This window comes from Rhinoderma darwinii, chromosome 8, assembly GCF_050947455.1.
Source record: "Rhinoderma darwinii isolate aRhiDar2 chromosome 8, aRhiDar2.hap1, whole genome shotgun sequence".
NCBI classification, from domain to species: Eukaryota; Metazoa; Chordata; class Amphibia; order Anura; family Rhinodermatidae; genus Rhinoderma; species Rhinoderma darwinii.
The window spans coordinates 21,817,607-21,843,317 of NC_134694.1; the positions used below are offsets into that span (position 1 = coordinate 21,817,607).

A 25,711-nucleotide genomic window follows, 5' to 3' on the forward strand; every position below is an offset into this window, starting at 1 on the left:
CTCAATGCATCTAAAGCTCAAAAATTTAGAGTAACTTTACAAATATCTCTATCTTGCTATTTGGTGTATACAGCTCATATGCAGACCTATGCTGTATTATGGTTACAGACTATAAATAAGCTCTGCATGTAGTCTGTTCCTGCAGTCATGTATTACTCCCTTGCTTGTTGCAAACCCACTCCTAAGGCATCTGCGGACAGAGCAGGTTAGTGTTATTCACATACAGCATGTTACATATCGAGAGGGAGACTTCAGAACTGAATTTTCTGCTAGAAAACAGGTCAGTGGGAGAAAAGAGGAGGGGATAAACAGGCATAGTGACTAAAGTATTGATAGAGGGGAGGAGGAGAGAGAGAGCTTCACAGGGAACGCCCACTGAACTCAGCACTTGCAGCACCACCAGCAGTCATGTCAGAGGTAGAATGCTTTGAAAATAAAAGATATATATGTTACATAATTAATTAGTACGGTTGGAGACACATGTTCATCAAGTTCAACCAAGGGATGGGAAAAGGGAAGGTAAAAAGCACTAATATATATTATATATATATATATATATATATATATATATACACACACACACATATATATATATATATATATATATATATATATATAGGCAGCAAAAGAGGAGTTAAAGTGTAGCTAAACATTCGTCAAACTTCTGACATGTCATAGTGACATGTCAGAAGTTTGGATTGGTGGGGGTCCGAGCACGGGGACCCCCACCAATCGCTAGAACGAAGCAGCTGAAGTGTTCGTGTGAGCGCACAACTGCTTTGTACGGAAATAAATGTATCGTATGGACTCAATAGAAAGTCTATGAGCCCGTACTCCGATACGTCGGCTTTCCGGAAAAAGCCGAACAGACACGAAGCGGCTGAGCGCTCACACGAGGGCTTCAGCTGCTTTGTTCTAGCGATTGGTGGGGGTCTCAGTGCTCAGACCCCCACAAATCCAAATTTCTGACATGTCACTATATCACAAATTTGTTGAACGTTTAGCTACACTTTAAATATATAATAATAATCGCCGCCATAGGCCCCACGCACACGGCCGTAATTGCGGATCCAAGTACGGACCCATTCATTTCTATTGCCCACAGACACCTTCCTGTATATTTACGGATGGTGTGTACGGTATAAACGACCCGCAAAAAAAAGGAAATGTAATTTTTTTTATTTTACGGACCATGCTCACATGCTTTATAACGGGAGGACGGTCCGCGGCCATCCGTGCCCTTAATCACTGGCCTGATTACCTGCATGGCCGTGTGCAGGGGGCCATATACAACGTGCCGATGTCTGCTGACTGACAGGACTTCAAAGTGGCAACTGAGGAAGATTCAGGAGAAAGTATCAGGAATATTATACAGAGCAGTGTCCATGCCGGCAAACTAAGGATGAAGCTGCTTACATAGATTTTTCTGTAAAGCCTCCTGGATAGACACAGTGGTAGACCACCTTACCATTCTCCACTTCAGTTCTCTTAAACGTCAGCAGTAAAATTTGTACAAGTCGTAAACGTCTCCATGTGCTATGTGCTCGTAATAGGTGAGCATGTTTGATTCCATTATACCACCCCTTTAAAGGATTTCTACACGGTCTTAAAATTGGCTACTGACAAAACTTTCTAATATCGATCCTGTCTCGATTTTGCCTCTTTGCATGTCTTTTGCAAGGGCAGTCGTGCAGAAGGCGGCAGATTTTGAACTGCTTGCCCCTTTTTTTTCCAGCGTCTTTCGTACGTGGCCATTGAAGCGAATGCAAGGACCGCAAGCAAAAAATGCAGCAAAAACGCTCAAGTAGGGACATGCTACTTTTTATTCCGGCAAGCGGCAAAAGACGCATATAAAAAAAAATAAAAAAAAAAGGCCTCTGCCTCTCATTGAAATCAATGGGGGGCGATTTCGGCCATTTAATGGAGCCGATTCCGACACTGTTTTCGCGTCAAAATCAGCGCCAAAAACTCGGTGTGAACTGACCCTTAAATTAGTTTATGTTTCTGTAAAGGATCTGCCAGGCACTACGTCTGTGGATACTCCCAGGATTAATCAATCGACACCTGAGGCCGGACCTCTTAGACTGACTCCGGCTCCCACCAATCAGGGTGGCAGGCTCAGGAGTGGGAGAGCCTATCACGGCCTGGTCAGTCGGAGTTAGCTCCGCCCCCTGTCCATTTATACCTGCCGTTTTCTCTTCCTCATTGCTTGTGATTCTTCCTGCTTTCCTGGCCCTGCTACAGCCTTGCTTCAGCCTTGCTACAGCTTCCGCTTATCCTGCTTCGCTCTGACCCCGGCTTGCTTCCTGCTCCTTGCTCTGCGTTCGTATACTTGGTGACATCCTGATTCTGACTGGCTCGTTGACCACTCTGGTTTCCTCACGGTGTTCCGTGGGCTACTGCCCCTTCCCTTGCTTGTTCCCTGTTTGTATTCCCTTGCACTTAGTCAGCGTAGGGACCGCCGCCCAGTTGTACCCCGTCGCCTAGGGCGGGTCGTTGCAAGTAGGCAGGGACAGGGCGGTGGGTAGATTAGGGCTCACTTATCCCCTCCTTCCTGCCATAACAGTTTCTCAGCTCTTTAATGGGTTTCTCCCAGCTTATTTGAGGGAATATCCATCCTTAAAATAATAGGTAATATGTTGTTCTATATCCAGTAAACAAGTTCTATGTTCAGATTAATTTCCTAAGCGATCGGAGCACAATTTTTCTAATTCAGAGCACCAAATCCCCACCATACTCATGAGTTAGAGGGGTACTTCTCTTTGAACAATCCCTTCTGCTTAGAACGGTGGGTGGCAAAGGCGCCCCTGCTTAGACCTCCAGCATTCAGCTGTAATCTTTGGGGAAACCTGGCAGGAAGTATTAAATTTCCCTGCAGCGCCACCACAGGAGAAATTAAGTATTACACAGGTTCCTCTCATATCAATGGGTTGTTTTTGTAAAGTAGGAATTGACACATCCTCCAGAGCGAGACATGTTCTTTGTAACCACTCTACACCCTGGCCAATACATAAGGATCCTGAACAGGGACCCCCCTCTATTAACTCTGCATTCCCTAATAGGGTGTATGAACGGGACAACCACTTTAAGTGATTCAATTCTGGCCTTCGTCTTTAGCCACCACTAGAGGGAGCTTAGGAGCATACTGCATACGGTTTATGAAGTTGAACTCAATAATAAAACAGTACAAAGTCAGCTCCTTACTTTTGTATCAGTAAATATAAAGACATGAAGATATAATACGAAACGAAAACAATGCAAAGAATGTTGTACCTTAAAAAAAACATGGCGTTAAAAGGTGGATGTTCACTTTAAGCGAGTAAATTCAATATCAAAAGTAGATTACCAAGTGCTATAGATGGAAGAGGCAAATAAGTAGTAGGCTGAACCTTCACTTTAGGTCCGTTTATTTTCCAGGGCACAATAGTGAGATGCTAATAAGTGACAGCAGACGAGACAATAAAATGACTGTCATTTCTTCACTTGTTCTTTCTCATTTTATTCCAGTTATTTAGTACGAGTGATTTCAACATCGTAGATTCTCTAATGACATAAATTGGCTCAGATGTTGCGGTGATGTATTAAATAAATATTCGCGCCTTGCATATGATTGTGATAATTAACTGATGGAGTGGAGGACTTTCTCGGTGGAAATAGAACAACCTGGGGTATGGAGGTACAGGTGCTGCCGAAACAGGATTCCCATTCCAGCTGTCAGAAGAAAAGACGGGCCTCTTCATTATAATACGGTAATGCCAGAGTCAGATACAAAAACATGGCGCACATGGTGCTTAGAAAAACACCAGCTTTGTGTGACACCTGGTGCTAAAATTATACTATTAGTGATCACATTGTTTTCATATACAAAGAAAATCCCGGACTAATGGGACTTTATTCCATATTTACCAAAAATCGGCAATCCCAATGCATGGAAATAAAGGATTATAATAAGATTTTTATTTTACCAAGGAGCCCACAAAATCCCTCCAGACCGGTATAAAGCAAGCAGCCAGCTAAGGCTCTGTTCACATAACCTTTATGACCTCCGTTTGATGCATATGCCGAAAAAAGCTCATAGGGGCCCATTACACAAAACAAAACTGCGTGGTATACATTTTTTTTATACTAGATATCGTTGTATGGAATAGCGTGGAGATATCCCAGAGATTAGCACTTAGCCCGAATTTTTATACTACTTGTGCTTTATCTCATATAAGTAATTGATATTATCCACGGAGCACTGTGATTGCATCTCTCCATCAGCGGAATGGCCTTGCTTTTCCCTAATAATCAAGTGAAACATTGTGCATTAATATGCTGGGATCCGATGTGTTAATTTGATGCAACTTTTTTTTTTTCCCCGCGTTGACAATGTGTCATTAATTTGTTCGTGGGCCGTGCTCGCTCTGGAGCGGTGACAGACTCAAATGTTGGGTTTCTTTATCCTGATCGTTTTTTTGGGGCACGCCCCAGCCTGCTGCTTTCCTATGGACTGCTGTTAATTTGTAATGAACTGGCATTCAGGAGGGCGCCTTGATTTTTAATTCCGACTGTGTCAGATCCTTCAGGAAAATTACAAGTTTCTCTCGTTGCAATTACTGCCAAGCTCAACTGATGAGAGGTTTACGAAAACTGCGCCTTTGTGAAGCAGGCTGGATGTAATCGCCTGAAACGGGTTTATCTCGACAGAAAAACAGAATGCGGGGTTTTTCTCCTTTATTTAAAAGGCATCTCTTAACCCTTGGAAACTTACGACCCCCCCCTCCTTCCCCGTAAAAATCTAAATTTTGCTGTCAGCTTAATTAGTGAGTACTGTAGAATAAGAGTGGTAAATAGCTTGACATTAGCATAACATGCCACAAATACTGTAATGTGGAAAATAGAAAGAGCTGCGGAACAAAGAAGGTGCTGCTCAAAGGGCTCTGAACCCTACACTCATAACTGCTAGACTACTCCCTCGTACCACAATGCGTTCAATCAGAAAATTATTGAGCTTCATTGATATCGAAGAAATAACAATTGTTAGCGCCTACGGCTCACAAGAGGAAATTTAAAAAAAATAAAGCTACGCGGCAGAACGTTATTAGAGGACATGGAAAAGATAGACATCTGACCCAGATTGAGTTGAATCTGCTCAAGATCTAGAGCAAAATCAGGATAAATCTTGATCGCTGGTGGGCCAAATGGGCTAGTGGCACTTAAAGAAAATTCTCTGTGTCTAGAAAGATAATGCAGCGTTAGAACAGCATGTGTATCTCTTTACCCACTAAATGGGCAAAAACACCCGACGTAATGGAGGCCAGAAGAGTACACTTTTGGCCTCCATCAAACATATGCACCGTTCTAATATATTGTGTTTCAAATCAATCGCCATTTTTAAAATGTCTGTCTGCTGTCAGTGAATGGAGATATTTTTTTTGTCACGTCAAGAGGCTGAAAATCTGCCCACATCATGTTGAAATGCAGATACGGGGCTTATTATAATACACGAGTCTGAATACACAACACGAAATGTCAGTTGGACACAACTAAAATAGGTTTTAAAGGGAACCTGTCACCAGCATTTCACCTATTAAACCGACTATACCTGGTGGTAGTGGGTGAAAAATCATTTCTATATAACCTATAATTGTCTTCTTAGTCGGCTCTGTAGCTTTAGTATTTAGCTTTTTAGTGTTCCCACATCATATGCTAATGAGCAGAAAAGAGTCAGATCTTCATTTGAAAAGAGTCAAATCTTCGTTTGGAAACAGTCATATCTTCATTCCTCAAGTCTTTCCAAGTTTACTTCGCCTCCTTACTTTTGATTGACAGCTCCTCGCCTTCCCCCAGCACACAAAATCCTGCGCTTGTGCATTGATGTCCTCTTTTGGTGTGTGCGCACAAAGGGACACCGCATAATTACGATAAAAGGCGCAAAACGTTTGCAGACCGTTATTTACAGTCGGAAGAGGAGTTTAGGAGCGGGGATAACGGCAATTAACTTTTTATAGCAGCGGCCAGTGAGGGATAAGTAAAGCTCAATAAGTGAAATGCTGGTGACAGGTTCCCTTTAAAGAGGCTCTGTCACCAGATTCTCAAACCCCTATCTCCTATTGCATGTGATCGGCGCTGCAATGTAGAGAACAGTAACGTTTTGTTTTTTTTAAAACTTTCATTTTTGGCCAAGTTATGAGCTATTTTATATATATGCAAATGAGCTTTGAAATGGACAACTGGGCGTTTTTTTTTCGTTATGTCCAACTGGGCGTGTATTGTGTTTTTAACTGGGCGTGTTTATGTGTATGACACTGACCAATCAGTGACCAGTCAGCATCATACACTCCTCTCCATTCATTTACACAGCAGTGTCCTGATAATGAATACACATGAAATCCAGCCTGGACGTCATGTGTATTCAGAATCCTGACACTTCTGACTCTTTTCTGTGAGATTTCCGCAAGCCACTCGTAATCTCGCGAGATTACGGAGGTAAACGAGATTTCGTTTCCCTTGCTGGAAATAACGACATAACGCCCAATTGTCCATTTCAAAGCTCATTTGCATATATATAAAATAGCTCATAACTTGGCCAAAAATGAACGTTTAAAAAAACAACAACAATGTTACTGTTATCTACATTGCAGCGCCGATCACATGCAATAGGAGATAGGGGTTTGAGAATATGGTGATAGAGCCTCTTTAAGCCTCTAGATATGAAAAAGAATGTCTCAATTCACTGACAAGCAGAAACCTTGAACACGTGGAGGAATTAAAACATAAGGTAAGTCAGAAAGTTGCATAACTTTTCATCGCATAAAGAATGCAATATTGAATGACATTTTTTTATTTATTAAAACATGGGCAAGGTCCCTCACACTAATGTCATGGCTTCGGTTATTACAGGAGTCATGATGGAAATGTTGAGTAAAGGATCTCAACAGATGCTGACAAAGCCCATTGACCTATAATGGGTCTAACAGAATGGACCTGTAACGGCTAGTTCACATGGAGTACATTGGCGCTGTTCTTGATGCGGAAACCGTGTTGCAAACCGAGCTGAAAAACACCCGAAATCGCCTCCCATTGGTTTCAATGGGAGTCGGAGGAGTTTTGTCCCAGCGAGTGGTAAAAAACGCTCGTGGGAAAAAGCAGCAACATGCCCTTTCTTCAGGCGTTTCCATCTCTGACCTCCCATTGACATCAATGGAAGGCAGAGAAAGTGGTTTGCCCACGGCGCTCAAAGGCCACAGGCGAAAAACGCGGCAAATATTCTGCCAGAAGGTCAAAATCTGCCTCAAAATTCCCTAAAGGAATTTCGATGCATATTTTTCCACCTGCAAAAAAACACTGTGTGAACAGCGCCTAAAGCACAGGGGTTTTCGAGAGGGGGGAGCGTCTTATTAATAAAGTACCACCATACAGAAAAATGTAGGCATGTCATTTATTACGCAATTTTTCCCTACTGACTTTAAGATGTGGCAATATTTATTAATGGCTCCATAGGGATGAACACACAGCTTCCTCAGACTCCTGATTGGCAGCTATGAGGTGACAAAGCTCAAATTTTTTTTGTATCACTGTATAATTAGGCACATTTTCCATTCAGGGAAACTGTGCGGCTCTCTAATGTTGGCCTATAATGGTCGCAGCCCAGTTTTATCAGATATAACTGCTGAATAGAAATATAAAATTGAAACAGTATGTATCATCAGAAAATGAAATTATATTTTAGTCTTCTCATTTTTTATTTTTTTTGGGTCGTAATCAGGTTTTCACACTGATCACTAGAGCAGACAGAATGACATAAGGCTGACACTTCCTGTTTTCTGCAGCTTACTTGTCAGCTTTACTGTGTATACTGGGACAGTGTCAGCAGAAGGAAGGGGATTTAATGGCTAGTCTATTGAACTGCTGGAAGCCTAGATAATGCAAGATATTAACACTATACACAAAGATAAGGCCCTGTATGCATCTCCTCTCTCGCTCCCTGGTAGAGTGGCCTGTACAGCACTACCTGGAGACTGTATTAATCTAATGACATTTTTGTGTCAATTAACTCCCATTCATTGCAGCTGCCATTGGGCCTCATGCCCACGTCAGTTTTTTCCTTCAGGGTGCTATCCGTTTTTGTCACTGATAGCACCCTGAACCCATTCTATTCAATGGGCCCACGCACACTTCCGTTATTTTGACTGATCCGTTGTTCTGTTCTATCAAAAGTAGAGCATGTCCTACTTTTGTCAGTGATTTCGTGACCGTTGGGCCCATAGAAGTCAATGGGTCCGTCAATAAAATGGATGGCACACAGAAGGCTTCCGTGTGCCGTCCGTTTTTGACGTATCCGTTGCCCTAGCAACGGCAGGGCGTGCCAAAGTTCACAGACTGGGACATGTGACAAGCTCAAATAAAAGTACCTTCCGTTTTTTTTACGGAAACATGGAAGCAAAATGAAGCACAACGTCCGTTTGAAATGGAAACACGGAACGGACACCGAGTACACACTGATACCATAACAGAAACACGGATCCGTGAGAAACGGCCGTGAAAACGGTGATGGAAGTGTGCATGAGGCCTAAAGAACACACATCATTCTGCACCGTCTTTACAGATAATACAGGAAGAAGTGTGTCTCCAATATGGCCGCCCCAGGGACGTTTTTAAAAATAAAAAATAAAGAGCTATAGCATTCAATAAACAGTAGGGCGAATATATCAACAGAATTAGGACCGTTTTCTGGCATAAGTCGCAAACTTTGGCGCCAGTCTTCATATATTTCCCCCATTATTTCTATTTTATATATTAATATATGTAAGTAATGAAACTAAAGTGAAAGAATTTAATGGATTATCTGCTTTCCTGAAATCATCTTCCATTGAAATGTACATCCAAAGTTGGTTCACTTACTCATTTATAGTCTGTCCTGAAATTGCGCTGCTCAGTGCTGCGTTCACCTGGTCACGTGACTCTGCCCCCGCTAACCTCCGGCCTGAATAGTGACAAATCGTATTAGGATCATGTGATGCTTTCCCGTGATCCCAAGCGTTGATCAGACAATTTGTCACTCATCAGGTGACATATCTTTCAGATTCAGCTGCCCCCTTACAAAACATCATATGACATGTGACTTTTTGTGCTCAATAAGAAATGCCGAAACAATGAAACGGGACAGAGGCAAATGACTGGAGGGAGTTAGGGAAGGTCTCATGCACACGGCAGTGCCTGTAATTGCGGGCCGCGATTGCGTGCCCGGCCGCCCGCATTCTCGGCCCGTGCCCCCATACAAAGTATGGGAGCACGGGCCGTAAAACGCAAAAGATAGGACATGTCCAATCTTTTGTGGTACACTTCTACAGCCCGGACACGTTCGGTAAATAAACGGGACGGTGTCCGTGGACAATAGAAGTGAATGAGTCCGTAATTGCGGTCCGTGTGCATGGGGCCTTAGGACTCATGCACATGGCCATGCCCGTAATCATGGTCCGCAATTACAGTCACGAGTGGACAGCCACTCGCATTTTCGGCCCATGCTCCCCTACAAAGTAGGGGAGCACGGTCCGTAAAAATCAAAAGATAGGATATATCCTATCTTTTGCAGATGCTTTCTATGGCCCGAACAACTTCCCGCAAATATACAAGAAGGTGTCTGTGGTCAATAGAAGTGAATTGGTCCGTAATTGCGGACCGTAATACGGAAAAATACGGTCGTGTGCATGGGGCCTAAGTCAGCAAAAGAGAGACCGCAAGATATTATGGGATCTCTAGTTTGCAGTGAAAGTGCTGAGTAAAGAGATCGCTCCAAAATCAAGAAACAGCGTCCGGAAGTAACGGCGCAAATCGGTCCCACGAAAAATTGAATTTCTACAAGACTTAGGAGAAGTCAGGCAACATTTTTTTTATAAAGACAAGGCGAATAACCCCTTAAATGTTTTCTTTTGGGGGGGGGGGGGGACGACCAGGAATGAAGTGATCATGCTGACATACAAGTCCTTGCATTTGGTACAAATAAACCTGCACATGTTCGATCCATAACAAAAGTAAAAAAATTTTTTTAATAAAGGCTTCAGCAATACCCTAGTACTATCCAGGCAGTAAAAGCCGCACAAACCTCCACCAATCATTTGTCACTACGCAGCCCCTTTAAGCAGATGACAAGTGTTCGGAAATGGTTTCGTTCCCCTATTTCTTCGGAAGCTCCATCTGGCCGTTTTTCACTCGGTGACAGAACAGCCTGGTTCATTTTTTCCCGACTGAACCATCTCCTTGTAGTCATTGCCAATATTTAAAAGTGTAATAAAGAATTATTAGCGCCATTAATGTAATATCCAGGTAACACCTTACACATATTTTATTGGTATTTTTTTTCAAGGGGTGGGGGGTGACGGAAAATGATTCTTAATTTTCCCGTTGTCCTGCTCTATTAAAGCTCATTATAATTCCTCTTGTTATAAGAGCTTTTTAAAACCATTACCTGCAGGGAAGTTAAAGACAGAACTATTAAAAGGTTACTTTAATGTGAATAATAGCCTCCCCGATATACTCCAGTTAATTACTATTGGAAACTGGTTCTATTTTAATTTAGGGCTGAACGTTTAATGAAGGATATGCTAGGCTAGCAATAATGACAACAAAAAAATTATTCATGGTCAACAGACCCATTACCGCTGTCTCGTTTAAAGAGATAATATCCTTTCCTGGTTCCGCATAACTGCGTTCCGCAATCAAAAATGACATTTTTTTCGCCATTTCTCCTCATGTCTGTCAAATTAGAAAGGAAAGAACTGATTGATATCGCAGACTTTTGGATTGTACAAATTGATTTCCAATGGCACGACGAAGACTGTTCGGAAATGGGGAGTAGGTAAAAGAGACAAGATGCCATATAGAGCTGTAGCACCTACGAGTTTAAAAAAAAAAAGTGACTTTTTTTTTTTTTTGAACCTACGCTGCTCCACTGCATATATAGTATGCATTTTAATAAACTCTTCATTTTTTTTTTTTTTTATAAAAAAATATATATAATTTGTACATTTGCCATATGACCATTATTTGAATTTATACTTTAAAACACTTAACCTGCCATTGAATTTCTAAAGAGCTAACTGATAATATACTTGTACATCTGCATTAACGGCTTTGGCGATTTATATGGTCCGATCCTTTATGTATTTCATAGATCCAGAGCCCCAGAGTTAAGGCTGCGCACGTCAGTGGCAATTAAGAGGTTAATAAAGAAGAATTTCTTGAGGGTAATTGTGCGGAACGTTAACGGCCGCTACTAGAATACATAATAATGAAGATTAGGAGTATTTGGGTCAGAAATGGCAGATTTTCCGCAGTTTTTACAGCTCAAATCAATCTGCATTTTTCACCTTTCTACTGATGCGATGCTATGCTACATCGCTTTGAATTTTGTATTTTATGGTTTTTGAAAGCGCTACAGGAAAAATGACCAATTAAAGAGGAATACTGCAGCTCATAAATAAACCGGTTGGCATTTTTATCCGGGATGTATAGGTAAAAAAATGGATGCAGTGTGCCCTTATCGGAATGTGACAAATTCCCAGTAGCGAATCTGACTAAGTATGGGCTTGATAATTATCAGCGGGGTCATCGGGATCAAAACTGTTTTTAAAGGGTCATTGTGTCTTCGTAAAATCTACGTTCTCCTGCTGCTTAAGCCATAGACGTTAGACGTCAGTCTCCAGATCATGCTGTTTTTATCGCCGTTCACCAACAATCAAGTATCTATAGGGGGCTGTCAAACAACCATGGGGGTCTGCTCTGTTGGGTAAAAACATCTGATGTCTTGGAATTTTCAAATCTGATTCTGTTACTTTCCCCAGATATAAGGAAAAGTCTGGCAGATCCTTACCCTTTCTACCTCCATAGGTCATGTTTGACCAAGCTTCCCATAGGTTAGCAGCAAAGATTGTTGACCCCGATTGTGGGTGACAACCTGAAATCTCCATGGTCTTGTGAAGATCTAGTGTTGTCACTCTCATAGAAGACAAGTACTAGTGGCTTGGTTCACACCTGCGTTTTATAATTCCGTTGTTCTGCTCTATTAGAGGAGCAGAACAAGGAAATAATGGAAGCAACGGACACCGCCGGCGGCCGACCAAACACATTGACATTAATAATGTTTAAAGTTGGTAAGTACACCACCATTTTCAAGACTGGTTGCAAGGGAGAGAAAGAAGTCAGATTGCAACACTAAAAAGGCAAATGTTCTCTCCTTTTTTTTTTTTAAAGGTGATCTGGAATGGGACCAGGGGACACGATAAAGGGGATCCAGAGCGGGATCGAAAAAGTCATAAAAGATGCAGGTCTTTCTCCAAAACCAATCTAATGCAACTTCTATAAAGCAAAGTAAAATCCAGATCCAAACTTGGTTTTTGGCATGTTTTAAAACTTGAATAGACCCTTTTTCTACTGCAACAATTTTGACACTAATAAAGTGAATTAAAAACAAGAGAATTATATTACAGCCTTAAGGCCTCATGCACACGACCGTAAAAACACCCGTTATTGCGAGTCGTAATTACGACCCGCAATAACGGGCCCATAGACTTCTGTTAGTCACGGGAAGGTGCCCGTGCCATTAAAAAAATAGAACATGTTCTATTTTTTCATTTTACGGGCCGTGCGGCTATACTTTATAATTGCAGCACGGCTCGCAAAAGCGGCCTGCTGCCCGTGCCCGGCCGTGCTCGTAATTACGAGTCGTAATTACGAGCACGGTCGTGTGCATGAGGCCTTATACCCATTTGTAAAAATGCAACCCAGCACTTTACACTCAAGAACTTCTTCATGTAATTTTTCCTCAAGGTGTAACGCGTAAAAAATTGCATAAAAAGTCACATATGTAGCTAAAAGCCAAGCAAAGCCTGAGATGCACAACTCCTCATAAGAATAAAAGTTCAGAATTTGCGGAGTTTACATGTCACTTATACATATGCCTTCATACCGAGACCGTCACATATTCACCAGAACTGAAGAGACCCTAAATCTCTGCGATCCAAACACTAGTAAACATCCGAGCCGCAGAGTTGACAAAACCACCCATGTAGTAGAAAATAGAAAAGACCACCCCCAAAACATGACACATATGTACTCTAATTGGTAAAGAAAGGATGACATGGACAAAATTTCCTATAGACCCCCCCCCCCTCTCCCGTCATTTGAGCCCGTACATGGGGAGAGAGGAGAATAATAGGCTATATTATGCACCCCGACTTCAAACGAGTGCTGCACCCTCAGGATGTTGAACCTAGAAATTTGAGCCTGGTATCATATGAAAGATTCTGGGTTTTAAGGTGATACCCTAAAGTTTGAATGGAGTGTCGGTCGAGCATGGGACCACCGCTTCATTTAATGGGACTAAGGGAAACAGCCGATTGCTGTACTCAGCTGTTTCTGTCACTCCCAAAGATATTGAATGGAGCGGCAGCGTGCTTGCTCAACCGCCGCTTTATTCAATGTACTCCTGACTGCGGTTGAGCAGTGAGGAGGAACAGAGGATTTGAGACCCCCATTCTTGCAACCGGTGGAGGTTCCAGCGATCAGACAATTATTAGCTATCCAGTAGATAGGTGATAATTGTTGATTCTGGTACTAGATCGAAACCTGCACATGTGTCAGATCTTGCGGTGAATAAATTGTGACCCTATATATACATGATGCATTCTAATGCAGTAAAGCCTTAGAAAATTATGGGGTTAAAAGATCATTAGTCTGCTAAGGATACAATTGAGTAATAAATTAAATACAGGAACATCAATGGGGAAGACTTCATAAATCTGCACTGCTGTGACAGGTAGGAAACTGCTGATGTGTGGAGTTAGAGAAGCGCTTTTGCTGCAGAATGTGTTTAGGGTTGGGGGTTGTCAATCACTGCTCCTTGCCACTCATATGGAGAGGAAACAATGAAGTAACCAGCAGACACTGCAATCTGTTATCAGACGTCCCTGCTTTTCACTGAGACAACACGTAACTAAATGGCTGGAGAAAAAGAACTTCTCCAAGGAGATTGAAAAATGTTGAACGAATTTGCTCTTCAAAGAGGCTCTGTCACCAGATTATAAGTGGCCTATATTGTACATGATGTGATCGTCGCTGTAATGTAGGTGACAGCAGTGGTTTTTATTTAGAAAAACGATCATTTTCGACGGAGTTATGACCTATATTCGCTTTATGATAATGACTTTCTCAATGAACAACTGGGCGTGTTTTACTAATGACCAAGTGGGCGTTGTACAGAGGAGTGTGTGACGCTGACCAATCAGTGACCAATCAGCATCATACACTTCTCTCCATTCATTTACACTGCAGATAGCGATATAGCTATAGCGCTATGTACAGGCACATACACAAACACTAACATTACTGCAGTGTCCTGACAATGCATATACATTACCTCCAGCCAGGACGTCATGTGTATTCAGAATCCTGACCACTTCTGTAGCGTCTGTGTGATTACGCACAGCAGGCGTAGTCTAGCGAGATTACGGTGTAAACGGTCATTCACAGCGAGATCTCGCTGTGCTGTGCTGTAGTCTCGCAGATGCTACAGAAGTGGTCAGGAGAATGAATACACGTCACGTCCTGGCTGGAGGTAATGTATATTCATTGTCAGGACACTGCAGTAACGTTATAGTGTGTTTATGTGACTGCAAATAGCGATATAGCTATATCACTATGTGCTGTGCAAATGAATGGAGAGAAGTGTATGACGCTGATTGGTCACTGATTGGTCAGCGTCACACACTTCTCTCCACAACGCCCACTTGGTCATATAGTAAAACACACCCAGTTGTCCATTGAGAAACTCATTAGCATAAAGCTAATATAGGTCATAACTCCGTCAAAAATGATCGTTTTTCTAAATTAAAAAACACTGCTGTAATCTACATTACAGCGCTGATCACATCATGTACAATATAGGCCACTTATAATGTGGTGACAGAGCCTATTTAAACCCCCCTCCAGTTTACCTCTCCCTTGCTACCCTGGAAATGGAAATTTGGCTGTCCTGGGTAATATCATTCCAGCCAGTTTATTACACGACACGACATTACACAAAAATGGAAGGTTTAAGGGCTTTAAAGGAATTATCGGAGTTTAGAAATAAAAGATTCAGGGTTTTTTTTGCAGGAATAGCGCCACTTCTGTCCATGGGCTTGTTTGGTATTGAACCCCAGCCTCATATACACGAATGAGGCCGAGGTGCAATACCAGACACAGCCAATAGACCAAAGACTTTTCAGATGGGAGTCGCGTGTAACAGCTGTATAAATTAAAGGGGGTTGTACAGGAATAAAAAAAACATGGCTGCTTTCTTCCAAAAACAGCACCACACCTGTTGATCGGTTGTGTCTGGTATTGAAGCTCTCCTCCATGAGGGTATGTTCACACGGCCAAATTTCAGACGTATACGAGGCGTATTATGCCTCGTTTTACGTCTGAAAATACGGCTCCAATACGTCGGCAAACATCTGCCCATTCATTTGAATGGGTTTGCCGACATACTGTGCAGACGACCTGTTATTTACGCGTCGTCGTTTGACAGCTGTCAAACGACGACGCGTAAAAATACAGCCTCGTCAAAAGAAGTGCAGGACACTTCTTTGGACGTTTTTGGAGCTGTTTTCTCATAGACTCCAATGAAAACAGCTCCAAAAACGGACGTAAAAAACGCTGCGAAAACGGCGCGAAAAACACAGCGAAAAATGCGAGTTGGTAAAAAAACGTCTGAAAAGCAGGGTCTGTTTTCCCTTGAAAACAGCTCTGGATTTTCAGACGTTTTTGTTGACTACGTGTGAACATACCCTGAAAGTGACTAGGGCTGAGCTGCAATACCACTCATAACCTGTGGACAGGTGTGGCGCTGTTTAGGAAGAAAGCAGCCATGTTTTTCTAATCCTGGAAACCTTATTAAAGTATTACATGCTGGCTAAGTGAATGGCTGTCCATGTAACGCATTGGCGGCTTAAATCCACCAGAGTAGAGTAGACTTTATTGGCACAGAGGGTCAAAAGACACAATTACAAAATTTTCCTGCAAACATTTTGGCTACATCATGCATTAGTTCAGGAGATTAAATGAACATATAGCTCACAGTACATTACCAAGATTCTAGAACATCAGAGTCCTGACACTTACTTTATTTCAGTTCTCTGCAATACTTTATGACAGACTGAATCGTAGGGTGGGGGTCTATTTCTAGGGGAAAACCATGACCAGGCAGAATCCCTGTCAGGCAGCAACCCCTCAGGCCCTTCACTAGGCACAACACAGGGTATCCGTTTTGCCCAGAGTGTTCCTTCAACATTGGCAATTTATGAAGACTGGCGTTTTATACGCCAGTCTTAATAACCATGTTGCAGTTTACTCTAACTTTTCTTATTTTTAAGAGGCGAAAGCCTTTTAACAAATATGTCGCATCTTCCGGCCGGGCCATGCGCCATTCAAACACGCTGATAAAGAATCCTACAAAGAAGCACTTGATCTTCTGCTTATGAGCAAATTGTAGACCCTATAAAGAGCCTTAGGGTTATTTCCATCATTTCCATAAAGGGACATTCCATAAATGCCTAATTGGCGAGGGCTCCCAAGGTGGGACCTGCACCTATCAGAAGAATAGGGGTCCAGCGAACTCTCATAGACGAAAAATACGCACCGCAGGTCAATTTCTGGTCGGAAATTTTTACGCAGCGTGTGGATAAGATTTGTTAACTCTCACCCACTTTGCTGCTACTGTATTCTGCTGCGTATTTTACGTCCGGACAGAAAATACGCAGCAATTTCGCTACGTGTGGACAAACCCTAAATATAATGAAGACTATGGGGAGGGGGCACACTAGCCACAAAGAGCAGCAGAGACTGTAGCGTTAATAACGTCGTCTCATTCGAGTCTTGTAAATGGCTCTGCGTATCCCTAATTATTTCAATGGTGCTCAATGTAAGAGCAGCAGGCAAAAAAATGGTATTTAAGGACTGCACATCCCAAAATGCTGCTAAAAGCCATTAACCAGCGAGTGTTAATTGGAGCCATATTCATATTCATTTGCACTCCGGGCCCTGATAAAATATTTCCCAAGGTGCGCTTTAAAAGGAGTCTTAATTTAAGGAACTGCTACAATCAACACTTATGAAAATTAACAGCTGAGTAATTAGCGCTCATGAATTATGCCACCGACCACGCTCACAGGCATGGGGATCTCTGAGCTGATGAACCGGCTGGGTATTCCGAGGGTCCCCTGAAACATGGGACAGGATTAACCCCTTGCAACCAGGAGAAGGCATATCCCAGAGATCATAGGATAACATCAATTTAGTTAGTAATGGGTCACTGGCTACAAAAGGCTTCAAAATGAATATCATTAAAAAAAATTACTCGATTATAATTAATTCAAGTCTTGGAAAATGTTAATCCCTCATATGTTCTGCTGGTTTATTGCGGGTCATATCTAAACAAATGCGCAGAGTAACTATTTGCATTCCAGCACATGCCAAAATATCAATTGATGTTAAAGGGCATCAAACAGACTATTGTAGGGCAGATGCTGGTGGGTGTATGACCCAAGTGTCCAATCAGGGGAAAGTTATCACTTACTGTAGATTAAAGGGGTTTTCCCATAATCAGATATTTATCACCTATCCTGTGGTTGATCGGTGGGGGTCCGACCACTGGGATCTCCATAGATCACCAGATCGGGCTTATCCTGATGTTCCTGGGAGCCCCTATCTTCAGCAGCCCCATAGAATTGAATGGAGCGTAGGCCGAGTATACATCATATATGAATGATACTAGCAGATGGTTTTAGAAGATTTACTCTTATAAGCTGCATGGTTAGATATGGTGCCCCCTTTGGGTTGGTATGTTGGTAAGTGACTACTCTCGCCTTAGTCTGTGGTCTCCTTCTACCAAATATTAAACAGATTTTCCAAACGACAACAATCATCAAGACAACGATAGTATCTTACTTCCATGACTTATGATAAGACTACACCATGCAAATTCATACAGAACTTTCACATAGTCAAACTAGGACTAGAAAAGGGTTTCCATGTTTGATCTGCACCCCATCTTTTTGACAGGGCAATTCAATGGCCAACTTGTACCACTCAATGTAGAAAAATATATACACAAACAAATGTATTTTACAACATAGTTATAGGGAGATCTATGGAGTGATAGGGGTAATCCCAATATAGTGTTTCATGACAGGTTAGTCTCTGTTCACACTCCAGTCATAGTTTCTGTTATTGACCGGTATGATGGATCCGTTACCATACAAATTCTAATGTATCCTGATGGATACCATTGACTTATATTGGGCCCCATCAAGTTTCCGTTGCGGTTTCGGTGGATTTGGCAGCAAAAACAGCACTGCAGACTGTTATTCTTGTCATCAAAAACACTGGAACTCAACAACATAGTGCTTATGTGAACAGAGCCTTTATTGGACACAGGCAGGTTTTATTACACCCAATCATGTCAATGAAGAGTGACCTGACATGTGCAGCCAGATCCCAAACTGTCCACCCATAGGGGTCGTGGGAATCGCAGTGGCTGCACACCCACGGATATGAATTTTTTGGGAAAACCCCCTTAACAGCACGTGTAATGTGCAAAACCGTGCCCGAAAGACATGCATGCCCCTCACCTTGCCATCAAATTTGGAGTATTCATTGAAAGGATTGTTCAGCTGTAGCGGGCACTGCTCCAAGCGCACAGACAGTATGGACGGCTTCCCGCTGTGCAGCGTTTTTCCCCTGAAGTTTTTCTTTTCAAACAATGAACTTAATTCCTCAGCTGCAAAAATGGTAATGAAAGACAAAGTGAAGCTCCCTCTTTGGAAACATTTTAAAGAATACATTAACCCCTTAATGACCAGGCCTAAAAGGGCCTTAATGCTCAGCGACATTTTTTCATTTCTGCCATTCAGCAGCAATAACTTTTTTTATTTTCTTCATTGATGTGGCTATAAAGAGGTCCTGTTTAAGGGCTGATTCAGACGAACGTGACGTTTTTGCGCACGCAAAAACCGCGGCGTTTCGTGTGCGCAAAAGGCACTTGACAGCTCCGTGTGCCCTGTTCATATGGATGCGCGGCTGCGTGCTTTTCGCGCAGCCGCAATCTTTATGACACTCCGTTTGGATGTTTGTAAATAGAAAAGCACGTGGTGCTTTTCTGTTTACATTCATTCTTTTACTGTTATTGCGCGAATAACATGCGTTCCACGGAACTGCTTCCGTGGGGCATGCGTGATTTTCACGCACCCGTTGACTTCAATGGGTGCGTGATGCGCGAAAAACGCAGAGATATAGAACTTGTCGCGCTTTTACGCAGCGGACAAACGCTGCGCAAAAAACACGGACTGTCTGTACTGCCCCATAGACTTCTATTGGTCTGTGCGTGGCACGTGAAAACAACGCGGGATGCGCGGACGCAAATCACGTTCGTGCGAACTCGCCCTAATGCTGAAGAAATGACATTTTGCTCTGTGCAGTTTGGGAGGTACAAATACATTTCTGTGTAATTTACGTAATTTTTTTTTGCGATGTGAAAATAGATAAAGGATTTTCACCATTGTTTTGTTTTTTGCATTTTTATTAGATTTCTTTTAATCACATAAAGGTTGTTGTTTTTTTTTACAACTTTATTTTATACTGATTATGTATTAACATACTCCTGTATGCTTATACTCATCACTATGACACAGGCTGCTCTTTTGGAAACAGTGGGCGCCAACAGCAGGCTTACTGAACAGACAGCCCTGGAATCCTTTCTAGGTCCCTAGGGCCGACTGCAGAGAGGTTCCCCAGGTCTCTGATCAGGTCTACAGGAAACCCGATGACCCAATCGAAAGGGGAATCCACTTTACTCATCCTGTAGTCACGACGATCAAAGGATTAAACCGCTGGGATAAGAGGATCCTCTGATCCCGGACGTAGTCTGCAGGCTGCTCGCAGAACAGAAACTGTTGGCAACAGCTCGTCCACCATCAAAAGACAGTGGGTGGTTGCGAAGGTGTTAGAGACCTGCATAAAGAGCAATTTCAAAAATACATTATTATCTCAAACTCATTATTCAGGCCTGGAGTAGCAGGGTATCAGGAACGGTGAAGAAGAATATCATATTCACAGCAGAAGGCTCCTGATAGTTCTCAGGTTCAGCAAATTTAGTGATCACTACAGTCTAAGTAACTTTACCTAAAAGGCAGAAACTGCAATAACCAATAGGAGGCGCTGTAATCAGGTCTATGGGCGCCTATGATTGAGTCACAGTGTAGTTGTTATTTAGACCGTGATAATTAATAATAAAAAACAGACTTGAAGGAGGGTGTACTTTCTTCTTAATATTATAAATGTCAGGTTGCAAACAATCCAACATGGCAAAGCAAATTTTCAACAATTTCATAGATGAAGGTTGGGTGGACAAGTCCAAGGTATCCATTTTGGTCTACGTGATGTCCTTGGCCTTCTATAGGATACGTTCAAATCCTTGAGTCATTTCCTCTTCCGTCCATCATGTTGGTAAAAATTGTGGTGAGCCATTTCTTACTTTTATGCATTTTTGGGAAAGCCGATTGACAACCGATATGGCGGTCTTAACAGTACGCACAGTAGAGGTCGTTTGGACTCCTGAATGGCAAATGTGCCCAGTTATACTGTGATCTAACATCCTGGCTCATACCTTTACATAACTAGGCAGAATTGCTGTACAGGAGTCTAGGAAAACTGGGTGACAACCTCTATTTGAGCAGTAATACTATGTTCATATGTTCAGAATTCTGTCAGGATTTAGGCAGCTAAGGGTACGTTCTCACAGGCAGAATACGGCAGCATTTACAGTAGCAGCAAAGTGGATGAGGTTTTGGAAAATCTGAGCCACACGCTGCGAAAAAACACGCAGAAAAGCCGTATGGAAGTAGTACGGAAAGCATTCTACGGCGTCAATTTATGCTGCGTATTTTGAGCGGAGATGCTGTGTGTTTGTGCCATAGACTTGAATAGGAAGCAAATATGCAACTTGAGTTTTGTTGCGGTTTTACAGCGATTCGGCAGTAAATCCGCAAATACATAGAACGTTTTCTACAATCAATGCTTCACACTAATTCCACATATAAAATCGCTGTGGAAAATCCACAGTGATTTACGCAACTACATTGAGCTTCTGCAGCAATAAGCGCAGCAAAAACGAACTATTTGCTGCAGATCTGTGACTGATTTACATGCGAATTTATGAGATTCTGCTGTAGATTTTCTGTTGAGGAAAATCTGCAGTGTATCCGGCCTGCGGGAACCTACCCTAAATCCTGACAGAATGCAAAAATATTCCCATGCATTCCGCGCCCAGGAAAACAGCCAAGCGGAATCAGGAACTCGCTGCAGATTTTAAAACACAGAGCAAGTTTATTACTGCCGTAAATTCTGCTCTGAAAAGTTGCGGATTTTCCCCAGTGAATTACAATGCAGCTAATCCGCATGCAGAGACGGTGGCGGTAGAAGTCCGTGCCGTCTGAATTTACTCCAATTGTGGCCATGTTGTTTGTCACTCAACTTTCTCACAAATTCTATTTAGTCATTTGTTTCTGAGACGTTGATAGAAGAGCGTAATCCAACCTATATTATATAGTTTTATTCATTTATAATTTTTTTTATTATGGTTATTATAATTTTATTTGCATTTTAAATGTCCTCTTTAGGGCCCTGTTCACATCAGCGTTTGGGTTCCGTTCAACCTTTCCTTTAGAGGAACCGATGAACGGAAAGCCGAATGGAAACTATTGCTTCCGTTTGACTTACCATTGATTGACTTCCGTTTCAGTAGGTTTCCGTTACGTAAAGTTTTTCTTTTTTTCACAGAAACAATGGTGCAGGTGACAACACTATTATCTGCGTGGAAAAAAAATGGAAACTTTACGGTACGGAAACAAACGGAAACATACTGAAAAGGAAGCATTAGCATTGAAATCAATGGTAATGCAAACGGAAGCGATAGTTTCCATTCAGCTTTGCGTTCATCGGTTCTTCTGACGGAAAGGTTGAACGGAACCCGAACGCTGATGTGAACAGGGCCCTAACAGATCGTGGTTCTGTCACTTGTGGAATTCAAAACACGTTGGGCTTTATTTTCATGGTATATACACATTACATCTATATATGCCTACCCGTCACTTGCTGTAGATCAGACCGCTAAGGGCTTGCCCACATGTAACAGAACTGCTGCAGAAAATTTCTGCAGCATTTCCGTTAAAACTAGCAGACATTCCGCTGCGGAAAAACGGCACCATTTCCTGCGGTTTTTACTGCAAAAAATGGTGTGGATTTTGCGGCGTTTTTTTCAATGCTGGGAAATGGTGACATCTCCTCTGGAAAACGTAGCAATACTGTCCACTTTCCACAGCAGGAATTGACATGCTGCGGTCCGAAAAATAGGCACCGCAGGCGATTTTACGCAGCGTGTGGACGGGATTTGTTAAATCTCATCCACTTTTCTGCTACTGTATTCTGCTGCGTATTTTCCGGCTGCAATTCCGGATGGAAAATACACAGCAATTCAGTTACGTGTGGACAAAGCCCTAAGATGACAAAAGAAGAACATGTTACCTGAATGACTTGCGTTGCGATCCTTCCACTGCACATTCTTGCACTTGATCTGGTTCTGCCTCTCCTTCCTAAGGCGCTCTAGTTTCTGAGCTGAAAATCAGAACGAGGAAAGAAAAGACAAAATTACTTCGTCAATGAAACTTTCCCGGGAGGAGAGATCACAAGTAATTCCAAATTCATGAATATTTCATAATGCATGTATAGAAAGATGGTGGATAGGGGCAGGAGGGGAGAGAGGGGTGGGGGGGTTGGTGCATTTCGGAAAGGCAGAGGAGAAGGCATAAAATTTTTAAAGCTGACACAAAGTTCAGAAAATACCAACAAAAACAGGAAAATGTTCTTGATTTATAATTGAAATTAGGGGACATAAAACATTAATACAGACCATAAAGATAGTATTAACATAGAAGGGAATCGTAAAATGTGAAAACTTGCGTGATTAATAGGACACTTCGTTATATAAATCATTAATAACGGTCTTAAAGGAATTTTAATGTACAAATGAAGTCCCGTGAATGTTACAGAGTGTGCATAAAATTACAGATATGAATTACGTGCCCCCGTTTCAAAAATTAAAGATAAATGAACTCGGGCTCAACTGTTAAAGTTTTAAATGTAAAATCCTTTATCTGAAAATCAGGAAAAATTATAAAATGTCAGGGCTATATAAATTAGCAGCGTTTTTCTTTGGTAGGACGGAACGGTTTATAGGTAATAAAGGAGGTGATTTGTATCCGCGGCAACATTAGTCAAATGTGTAGGAGAAGCCAGATACGAAGGAAGATATTTTTATTTTTATTTTTTTCCCTTAAAGATGCAGGACAAGATAATGATTCACTGCTTGGAATTTAGAGATACAGTCCAGAAAACAAGTCTGGTGGCCAAAACATGGCAAAGGGGGGGGGGGTTAAGTAAATAATTTGTTATCCTCAAATAGATACAGTTAGATTTATAGGATAACACAAAACATTAAAAAAACGATTTTGTACAGTTGTAATTAAAAAATTATTTACGATGAGAAGTAGAAAACAAATTCTGCTTTTGATTTGGATGGGACCCCTCAGCTCTCCTGCCATGTCTGATTAAATAAATACTAGCATGGAGCATCTTTTCTTAGACGTCTGCATTGTGACATTCCTCTGTTATTCCTCCTGGAATTGTATGAATTACAATTTCCCTTATCAATAGTGTTTCCCTACACAGTCTGACATGGTCAGCAATGATTGGACAGTGACAGAATGTGAAGAGACACACCTCATTGACAAAGGAAACACCCTGTTGTCAACATATTCAAATATTTCCAGGAGGAGTAATAGAGGGACAGAAGAATGCAGAGTTTTAACAGTAGATGATCAAGCGTTGGTATTTCATAGGGAAAGTATTTACTAAAACAGACACGTCAGAGCTGACAGGCCCTCTTTAGCCTTTTTATTAAGAGGATAATACAGTATACTGTTACTTTGCAAAATTAAAATCTGCAATATCTCATACAGTTATTTGTAGCTAGAAAACGGCGGCCTACATGTATGACTAATAATAATTTACATTCTTTCTTACTCAGCAATGTGAGATATTTGTATTTTTGAATGGTAAACTGTCCACCAGATGGCTTGGATAGACCGCGAATAAATATATATAGATCAGTAAATGCTTTTCGACAGCTATAATTTATGGGGTTAAATTTATGTTTTACTTTCTATTACTTAACTCAGCGGTTCCTATAGCGAGTGCCTGCGGACGGCCAGTTGCTGGGCATCCTTCTTTTATCAGACACCAGCGTCGGGTTGCCAATACAACCAGCGCTCAGGGAAAACATGCGGCCTATTAAAGGGACTCCAGCTTCTGCACCTTGCCTGCGGAAGATACTTCCTGTGCTTGTCTACCGTTTCTGTGGTTATTGACTCTGTCCTTGACTCCTGGTCCGGACCCGGATATCGTCCTTGTTCCCAGATTACGCTCCTGTCTCGCCCTTCGGATTTGGCGCCTAGTTACTGTGGTACTACTCTTAGTATCGACCCCCGGCCTCATTCCTTCTCTTCTTCCGATTGCCGCGTCCCGACTGCTATTCCGTTGACGACCCCAGGCTAACTTCCTGACTTCGCTACAAGTTCTTCACTGCAGCGCACCCGCCACCAATCAGGGACTATTCTTGGGACTGCGCCCTAAGAATTAAACCGGGAAAGCCTATACCTCTTTGCGGGGGTTAGGAATGAAGAACGGGGAGATTCCTTAGACAGTCAAGCTCCCCAGTCAAGCCAGCGCCAAACAGATTGAGAAATAAAGGATCCGTTTCTCCGGTTAGAAACGTAACACTTTAATTCCAAAAACATGGGCGACAGAAAATATTTTTGTGAAGATCAGTTGTTTTGTGAATATCTCTTACAATGTATGTCAAATATAAGGAAAAGTTTCTTTGGCAGGGCATAGCAGCAAGATAATAATAGCACAAGGCTTGCTGTGATTTTACAATACATTCTCTTACCATTCCATTTATCAGCACAAATTAGATATATTCATACAGAACTAAGTAAGTGCCCCCTCCATCAATGCTTGTTCCCTTTAACTATTGTTCATTTTAACACTAGATTGAACCAACTGAATTTTTCATATAGGATATCCCGCAGTAAAATAAATTGTGGTCACACATGAACACAGAAAAAACTGTTAAGATGGCATCAGTGATCAGATATTATTCAATATAGATGGATTTTATTTTGTTTTTTATGCGACTATATTCAAAAACATATTGAACTTTTCGACTTTTCACAACGGCCACTGTATCAGTCACAAATCAGCTCTGGGGTGTAGACTGGAACAGAGTGCGGGAGATTTCATCTCTATTGTACTGCTGGAGGCATATATAAGGGCCTGTTCACATTAGCGTTGCTTTCCTTTGAGGGGTTCCCTCTGAGGTTTTTGCCGGGGAAAGCCCTCAACGGAAAGGCAAACGGAAACCTTAGCTTCGACTGCGCTATTCATTCCGTCAAAGCAACGGAACCATTTCACAACTGTGACAAACGGAAACGATTAGAAAAGTCTCCGTCACCATTGAGATCAATGGTGATGAAAACGGAAGCTAAGATTTCAGTTTGCCTTTCCGTTGAGGGGTTCC

The 25,711-nt window shown here is 42.0% G+C and overlaps 1 protein-coding gene across 2 annotated transcripts in view; it reads right to left on the bottom strand.

The window, feature by feature from the left end:
* MAPKAP1 (MAPK associated protein 1) overlaps positions 1 to 25,711 on the bottom strand; it is a 141,310-nt gene that overhangs the window by 94,589 nt on the left and 21,010 nt on the right. The window contains exons 3-5 of one of the 2 annotated variants that reach the window (XM_075834215.1): positions 22,600 to 22,689; positions 21,796 to 21,885; positions 18,651 to 18,799 (exon numbers count right to left, since the gene is read on the bottom strand). In XM_075834215.1, the coding sequence (XP_075690330.1) occupies positions 18,651 to 18,799; positions 21,796 to 21,885; positions 22,600 to 22,689 (329 nt within the window). The remainder of the gene's footprint in view (positions 1 to 18,650; positions 18,800 to 21,795; positions 21,886 to 22,599; positions 22,690 to 25,711) is intronic. The other variant, XM_075834216.1, reaches the window with a different exon arrangement.